The sequence below is a fragment of the Mustela putorius genome, unplaced genomic scaffold (genome assembly GCF_011764305.1).
Source record: "Mustela putorius furo isolate JIRA1106 unplaced genomic scaffold, ASM1176430v1.1 tig00004033_pilon_pilon_pilon, whole genome shotgun sequence".
In the NCBI taxonomy this organism is placed as follows: Eukaryota; Metazoa; Chordata; class Mammalia; order Carnivora; family Mustelidae; genus Mustela; species Mustela putorius.
This window is the reverse complement of record NW_025422169.1, coordinates 2,662,738-2,670,762: the sequence shown is the minus strand read 5'-3', so window position 1 is coordinate 2,670,762 and position 8,025 is coordinate 2,662,738. Positions and strand designations below refer to the sequence as shown.

Sequence of the window (8,025 nt, the reverse complement as noted above, 5' to 3'; positions counted from 1 at the left end):
CCACACATACATTCGTTCCACTCAAATACTGGGACTACTGTCTTTTCTACATTGCCCTCATATGTTTCAAATCGTATTTATTTTTAAAGGGCATACAAAAATGTATTTATAATGAATTTGGTACTGAGTGTGCGATGAAATTATTTATGTGACATATCAATAAGCTTTGCACGTGTTTCATCTTATATAACCAGAAATTCCCCATGAGCAATCAGGACATTGGGCTTTCTCTTACACAAACACAGCTGTTGTTTTGAGAAAATAATATCATTAACAGAGAAGTTTTAGAAAGAATGCTGTGTCAATAAAAATTCATTTTAAATTGGACTCCTATGAAATGTATACACACACACACACTTTAACCTTTATTAGCAACGATTCCAGTAGAAAGGACTATTGCTAGAACTTCTCTTCTTCCCAAGTCCCAAAGACTTATAATAAAAACAGACACTTTGAAGATAGAAAGTTCACTTCTATTCCTGAGTTTGAGCTGATGCCAAAATAACAGAAGGGACGTGTCCCCAGACGAGCGGTCAAGGCTGTAAATCTCTCTTCAGGCACCCTCTCTGCAGAGCCAGAGGCTGACGCAAGGAATGAATGAGATCCCTAGGGATGCGCCTGGAGAGGACCGATGGGGAGCCTGAGGGCAAGCCCATGGGTTGGTAGAGGAGAGAAATTCAGCAAAAGAGACAAAAAAAAAAAATGTGTTTTAATCACACAAAAGAAGCAAAGTGATCCAGAATTCCAGAGAGAGGATGAGGCTGACCTAGTCACGCGGTAGAGGTTTGAAGACCCTAACGGCGGGGGGTCGGCTGACGTCAGGAAAGGGAGCGTGACGTCTGACATAGGCTCCCGTCAACGTAGTGAAGGCAGAAGCTGAATCTGATGAGTTAAACACGGGGTAAAAAGAAAAAAAAAAAAAAAAGACGTTTGGAACACCTCTCTCTGTAGCACGCCTGAGGCAGACAGGAAAGAAAGCTGAGAGCTCAAGGGAAGCAGGTCGGGGACAGGCTTCAGACCAGAGGACACTTCCAGAGTGACATTTGGAACCAAGAGGGCAGAATCTGGTGGGAAACAAGAGGCTGGAGATTCGAGAAAGAGAGAAAATCCCCAGAGCCCCCACCCAGGGGGTGTGAGAGTGGAGGTGGGCAGTGACCGCGGGCAGGAGGGGGCGTGAAGACCAGCGAGTCGCTGTGCTACGAGCCCAAGCCAAGGGCGGGGGGCTCCTACGGTATTCTCCCCCAACAGGGGGCCAGTGAGGGGGCAGCTGGGGGGTCAGGGGGCCCAGAAGGTGGAGCGGAGCACGATCGTGTTGTGGAAAAGAGGGAGCTGAGTTTGCTCAATGCCAGCAGAAGCCCCGGGGACGGGGATGGGGAGGGGCACGGGGAGTGGTGGCTTTCCCTGGGTGTCCTTGGCAGCCCAGAGCACAGGGCTGGGGACGGAACCTTCTGGAGGAAGGTGGGTAGAGTGAGAAGGCTGCTGCCTCTCGGAAGATGCTCCGGGCCACCTGACTTAGAGGAGGACGTTCTGTGGCCGCCTCTGCACACGCCCTGCCTGCTCGTGCGCAGCTTGTCCATCTCTGGACCGCTTCCCACTGCCTTCCTGCCCTCACAGCTGTGCTTCCTCCGCACGCGGGGCCGCAGCCCACGGCCACGTTCACGGACGGTGTTTCCGGCGTGGTTCCCATCCTTGCATTCGCTCTACCTCCCGCTCCAAACCGCCACCTCCCTGGAGGTTGGGCTCTGTTTTCCTCTGGATCCCTGGGTCTGGAACACTGGATCTCCAAACCCACTGGGTCAGCCAGTGAATCATGTTGCACTGAGTCCTTGGAAGTCCAGGAAGTATCTTCATCGGCCCGCAGCAGATAAAGATCCTGGGGTCTTAGTGCAGCCCCTTCGTGTTACAGATGAAGAAGCCAGCGCCTGGGGGGGGGCTGACTTGACGCCCCAGCTCTCCGGTGTCTGCTGGTTTTCTCTTTCACGTGGCTTTCCAGTGCCGTCACTCCTGTTCTGTGGCTGTGCTGGCTCTGACCCAGGGGTGCTCCATTCGGAATTTAACAGGGCTCAGCGGGGATCAGCAGGGCCCCTCAGCCCCAGAGGGGCAAGGTCTCAACCACAGGCTAGAAAGGCTCCTGGAGGAGGGAAGGCGCCCCGGAGGCAAATGGAAGAAGCAGCAGCAAGACAGTGGGGGTCAGGGTGTGGGAATGAGGGACCAGAAAAGGAGGTGACAGAAGTTCTGGGAAGTCAGAGTCTCAGGAGCTAAGGGACAGAGAGGTTTCAGGTGTGCCTCTCTGTGTCTGACAGGCGCGTAAGGCCGGTCACCTTGTGCTGTTTTAAGTTCTTCCCATGTCACTCACTCCTCCGTTTCCATATATTTACATGTCGTTCAGAAATGTCTGTAAGCAAGCAGCACAGTTAGAGCCACCGGGCTCTACTTCCTGCAGCCCTCACTCAAAACAGAATTGGACCGATATGCTGTCTTTAGACATCAATTTCTTTGTTTAAAAAAAAAAAAAAGAAAGAAAGAAAGAAGCCTCTTGAATGTGAAGTATCTCCTACCCTCCTTATTAAACGGACTAAAATAAATATTTAAAGTTACATTTCTAAGTCTTGGCTTAGCTATGTTGCTTTATTTGCTGTTTATTTTAGCTGGACCATGTTCTCAGGGTTCCAGGAGCCCCTCCGACAGAGGAGCAGCACTGTGTACATTCTGGGGAGTTAACCCAGGGGACAGAATTCATATTTTGGCCTCAGCAGCTTAGTCAGCTCAGGCTGCTGTTCCAAGAATACCATCGATCGGGTGACTTGGCGCACGTTTCTTGCTCACAGCTCTGGAGGCTGGAGGTCCGGGATCCGGGGAGCCCGAGGATGGGGTGTCTGGTGAGAGCCTTCTTCCTCGTTCACAGACAGCTGACTTCTTGCTGTCCTCGCACGACGCACGACGGAGAGCAGAAAGATCCTCTCTCCAGCGCCTTGTCCTAAGAGGGCACTAATCCCACCGGGGCCCCACCCTCCGGACCGCGTCTCCTTCCACAGGACCTGCCACCAAATACCACGACACTGGGGGGTTTAGGCTGCAGCCCATGAATTCTGGGAGGACGCAAACATTACTTCCATTCGCTGTAGCCAAGAGGTACGTGTAAAGATGTGAATCCTGTCCCTCATCTACCTACGAGGGTACACGATTCAGTGGAAGACTTTATGTCAAGCCCGACAAGGTCAAGGAGATCTTGCTGGCTCCCAGAGCCCAAGCCTCACACTGTGGCTTATCTTCCAGGTCCCACTCCCTCTGGCTGGAAGTGGCAAATCCTGGAAAAGTCGGAATGAAGAAGGGAAACACCCAGCATGGGGGGGGGTGGGGAACATCCCATCCATTTTATTTGGGGAATGTGACGCTTTACATTAGAAGACCCTTAGAGGGACCCCGCTCAGATGTTTCTCTTCTTCAGATGAGGGAGGGGATAGGGACCCAGGAAGGAACCTGCTGAGACCTCAGTCAGTTAACTTTTCGGACGTGCTAATACCGGCTGTGGTGAGAACGTGAGATTGACCCTTCAATCTCTCACTTAGCACCCTGCCCCCGTTCACAGGTGCTCAAGGGAGAGAAATGATGGCCCACAAGCTGAAATCGAGGCAAAGCTAACAAAATGAATTCTGGGCATTCACCGTGGCCCCGTTCTACTGCCTCGTAACGTGGGGAAAACCACTCAACTGGACTCTGCCTCAGTTTCCCCACCGGAAAAAGAAATTCTTCCTTTCCTCTGCATTTGATTTTAAGTTTTTAATTTATTCCTTAATTTTTTTTAAGCAGAGGATGAGAGAGAATGGGTGCCCAAGTGGGGGGAAGGGCAGAAGGAGAAGGAGAGAATTTCAAGCAGACGCCATCCCAAGTGGGGAGCCCAACATGGGGCTCGGTCCTATGACCCTGAGACCACGACCCGAGCTGAAATCAAAAGTCGTATGCTCAACTGACTGAGTCACCCACAACACACATGGCCAGCAGAAAATATTGTTTTCCACTCCAATCACAAGGTCCTAAGTGTAACACGGCTGCGGAGATTTTTGGAGCTATCACCATCTCGGGCTGAAACAGATCATTTGAGGGTAAATAAGTTTTGCAGTAAAAAGAGACGGTGAAGAGGAGGACAAAGAAAAGTGGGATTTGTCTGAAGTAAAAACATTAGAATAAAAGCTCAACCGTGATACTCAAAAACCATCTTTCCCCGAGAGGAGGAGGAGGAGGGGTACCTCACGGGAGTAGTCTCTGCTCTCGGGAAGCAGCCGTAACGGGCGTTGTGTAGTAAGGGTTCTCCCGACAGTCTTTTTTTCTTTTTTCTTTCTCGAGGAAACTCCATGCCCAGCGTGGGGCTTGAACTCACAACCTTGAGATCAAGTGCAGGCTCTGTCCTGGCAACCCTGGGGCCCAGGCTGGACTGTGGGTGTCCCCTGAGGCCGCCGGACGGGCTGGGCCATCTGGGCTGGTGCCTTCGCCGCGCCGGCATGAGGACAGGCCGCCGAGTCTGGGAAGACGGAGCCCCAGAAGCCAGAGCGGGCTGGGTAGGACCCATTGAGGGGCCCGAAGCGGGGCGAGAGCGGGTCTCTGAGACAGAACAAAAAGCTGCCCCTGCCCCCCTAACCTCCCGAAGCCGCCTGGTCTGCTAGGAACATGTGGATGTCATTGTGCTGCTCAAATGCTTCCCTGGGGAGGGCGAACATGATAAACAATTTTCCTAGCTCCGAGTCCTCTCCAAGTGCTAAGGAGGCTTCCACATCGCGTGAGAAGCGCGCTCTGGAGTCGCTCCCGACAGGAAGAAACCCCCTGCGAGGCCGGCACCAAAGCTTTGATTCAAATCCGCCTCACGTTCCCATAGTCGTTTCTCTGACCCCAATCCTTCTCGCCATGTGCGTCCCAACTGCGCGCCTCACCCAGCAAGGACCAGGCTCTGCTGAACCTTGGGGGCCCCGAGACAACCCCACAGCAAGAGCAAGGACTGGCGAGGAGGACAGGGCAGTGGGGGCCCCCAATGCCACCCTCGGCCCCGCTTCCCCTGGGTAGGGTGACAGGCTGGGCACGGGGCCCCGCTGGAAGAAGGGTGTCGCTCCCTGACCTCTGTCGTCCTGGCCACTGATTTTAACCTTTGCCTCGTGGCAGCAGATGGCTCCTCCGAGTTCTGGAACCAAAGTGCCCCCTCTCGCGTGGTCCACGGGATTTACCTCTCTGAGATGCGTGCAGGCCTCTGGGCCGTGAGTCCACCCCGCCTTCTGGAAGCCCGTTCCTGGGAGGAGGCTGACACCACACTCTGTGCTGCCGCCGTCTCCCATGCCCCGCCTGCGAGAGCCTATCTGTCACCTCCCCGAGGACCGCTAGCAAGCAAGGCCAGAACTATGACAATGAGGGGAGGGTGCCAAGTCAGAGAGAGCGGGCTAGCTCTCCAACCCAGACAGGCCAGTGAAAAACAGCCACGCGGGTAGTCCTGTTTATTAGCTTTACTGGAATAAATAGAAGCACGCCCATCAGCACTGCCCAGTGGTTTACAGAGCCTGTCAGACATCGGTATCTGGGATGCAGATCTTCTATTTCCAACCAAGTTTTTCTTTTTAAAATGAAAACTCACTTTCACAGGCAAGATATCACAGCAGGAGAAAATCCTCTCCAAAGAAAAGGCTTAATTGTTTACAGTGATCAAATCTATGAGCTATTTGCCTGCCCATGGCTGGGGCCCCATGAGAGGTCCCCCTGAGGCTACACATCTGGAGAAGACAGTGGTTCTAAGAGGAGGGATTCCTAAGCACCAGCATACGGTGAGAAGCAGAGTGGCCAGCCTTGGCCATCTCCACGCAGATAGGGAGCTTTGTGGCAGATGTGCCGTCATCAGTTACGACAGGCGACAAGACAGACAAGCCGGTTGCTATGAGACGCAGGGTGACCTTTTCCCCTTGGGCCACCATCTTTCTCTGTGGGATGGGGGGAAGGTGGAGGCAGGGGCAGGAAGTGGGAGGAGATGACAGTTCCGCTTCCGAGGCCTGACTCTACCCTTCCCTCAGGCAGACCGCGGCCTCCACGCCGCTAGCGGAAGGTCACGGGTGGCAGCTCACTGCCAAGACACAAAGATGCGCAAGCGACAGGAAGCGCGCCGTGGGGTCCCCGAAGACCACTTCCCTGTCACGCACTCATGCGTCCTGGCCGCCGGCATCAGAGTCGGCCGGAGGGTCTCGGGCCAAAGGACGTCTGTGCGTCAAAAGGATGGCTGGCCAGGTAGTCTCGGTACTCCCCGTCGATCAGTTTGGCCGCGTTACTCCTGGCGAACCAGCAGTCCACCTGCTCCTCCCCGTTGTAGATTTTCCGCTGTTTCCAGACCACGGGGACCTGGTGTCCTCTCACCTTCAGGACGGTCTCCGCCGGCTCGCCTGCCTTCGGGGACGGAGGACCGGAGGGCTCCGCGGTGAGCCTGGCGTCCCGGCTCAGGAACTGACCTGGGGGGACACAAGAGACCATCGGGTCTGAGCCAAGAGCAGGGCAGCCCTGCGGTGAAATAGCTCGTGCCAATGTCGGGCCCTGGTGAGCAGCCAGTGCACGGGGATACCTACGGGCGGGGGACAGATGCGCCCAGAGGCTGGTGCACCTGACTGCCCTCACAGGCCGCGCTCTCCCAGCAGACTCACACCTCTCTGCCTGTTTGCGGGGTGCGGACGGGGGAGTCCTAGGTTGGGCTCGCCGCGGCCTCCCCTTCTGGAAGCTGGCTGCTAACACTGGAAAGCTGCCTAACGACTCATCTAGACAAGTGACCACCATCTCCGCGTGAGCTGGGAGAGAGCACGGGCCGGACAGGGAAGGAGGCTGGGGTCTTCCCTCTCCTCCAGGCCACAGCCCCGCTCCCAGACTGAGTCTTCGGTGGGTGTGGAAAGCCCAGTTCGGCCGTTCCTGATCCGCACCCCCAGAATTCTGTGGGTCAAGCGAGGGCACGGCTAAGGCTGCAGGAATCCTGGCCCACGTCTGGGCGAGGCGGCTCCTGCTTGGCAGTCAAGTGGGACAGAAACACGTCCAGCTCGAGTGCCAGGAAATGCTGCTTTCTAAACTGGGCCCTGGCGGCAGCTCACCCTTTACTTTTGGGCAAGAGGCCCACATGGGCCTGCACATCGAAAACAGCCAGAGAGGCCGCCGGCCTGCTGCTCAGGGCCGGGGGGAGGGGAGGGGACGCGCGCCCGGGCCTGGGCTGGGGACTGCCCTTGCCGGTATCTCCTTCCCCAGAGTCAGGAGCCAGACCTCAAGAGGGTGACCCCCGAAGTCACCCTCTTTGCTCACTTTTCCAGAAGGCCGGTGAGAACTAGCGGATGCAGCCCCTTCCCATTCTAGAAAGTCACCAGGGAGCGAGGCCTGGCATCTCATGACTGCACTGCTCAGGCGAGCTAACCGTGCTGGCAACAGCAGCCTCACGCTGGGAAGCTGACTTCTGGGCTCTGCGCCAGCGTGAGAGCAGCTGCCTACCTAACAGTCCGTGGCAGTTGCTGGAGAGGCCTTTGCTGTTGGCGATGTAGAAACCCAGGTGGTTTCGCTGGTAGGGCGCCGGCTTTTTGTACAGGTGAATGAGGATGACGAAGGCGATGCTGCCCTGGATGGTGACGGTGACGTTGGCGTTCGCGGACACAGACACCTCCAGCCCCCGACTCCCCGCCACCGCGCTCTGGTTGCAGGGGAGGACCAGCCTCTCCCCACCGTCCAAGATGACTCTGCTGGGTGTGATCTCCAGGTAAGACCTCTCGGGCTTGTTGACCAGGATGGTGATGGTGCGGAAGTAGGTGCGCTGCTTCTTGTGGCCGCTTGGGGGCGCCGGGGCCCCAATCAGCTCTCCGTTCACCGTCACACCTGGAAGGCAGCGGGACGAAGGCAGTGGTTAGGGCACCGACCGACCCGCGGGAAGGGGCCACTTGGTCCTGTTGGATGAGTGAAAGCATGCATGCGTGAAGGTGTGAGAGACGCCGTCCCCTTGTTATCCATACGCTGGACCCAAGGAAGCAAGGTGTAGGC

At 55.9% G+C, this 8,025-nt stretch overlaps 1 protein-coding gene across 3 annotated transcripts in view; it reads right to left on the bottom strand.

The window, feature by feature from the left end:
- Positions 1-5,471: 5,471 nt before the first annotated feature.
- The window catches only part of ITIH5 (inter-alpha-trypsin inhibitor heavy chain 5), a 90,254-nt gene continuing 87,700 nt past the window's right edge, over positions 5,472-8,025 (bottom strand). For all 3 annotated transcript variants that reach the window (XM_045072336.1, XM_004757953.3, XM_045072337.1), the window contains 2 exons: positions 7,486-7,863; positions 5,472-6,473 (listed from right to left, as the gene is read on the bottom strand). In XM_045072336.1, coding sequence (XP_044928271.1) covers positions 6,193-6,473; positions 7,486-7,863 — 659 coding nt within the window. In that variant the 3' untranslated portion in view covers positions 5,472-6,192. The remainder of the gene's footprint in view (positions 6,474-7,485; positions 7,864-8,025) is intronic.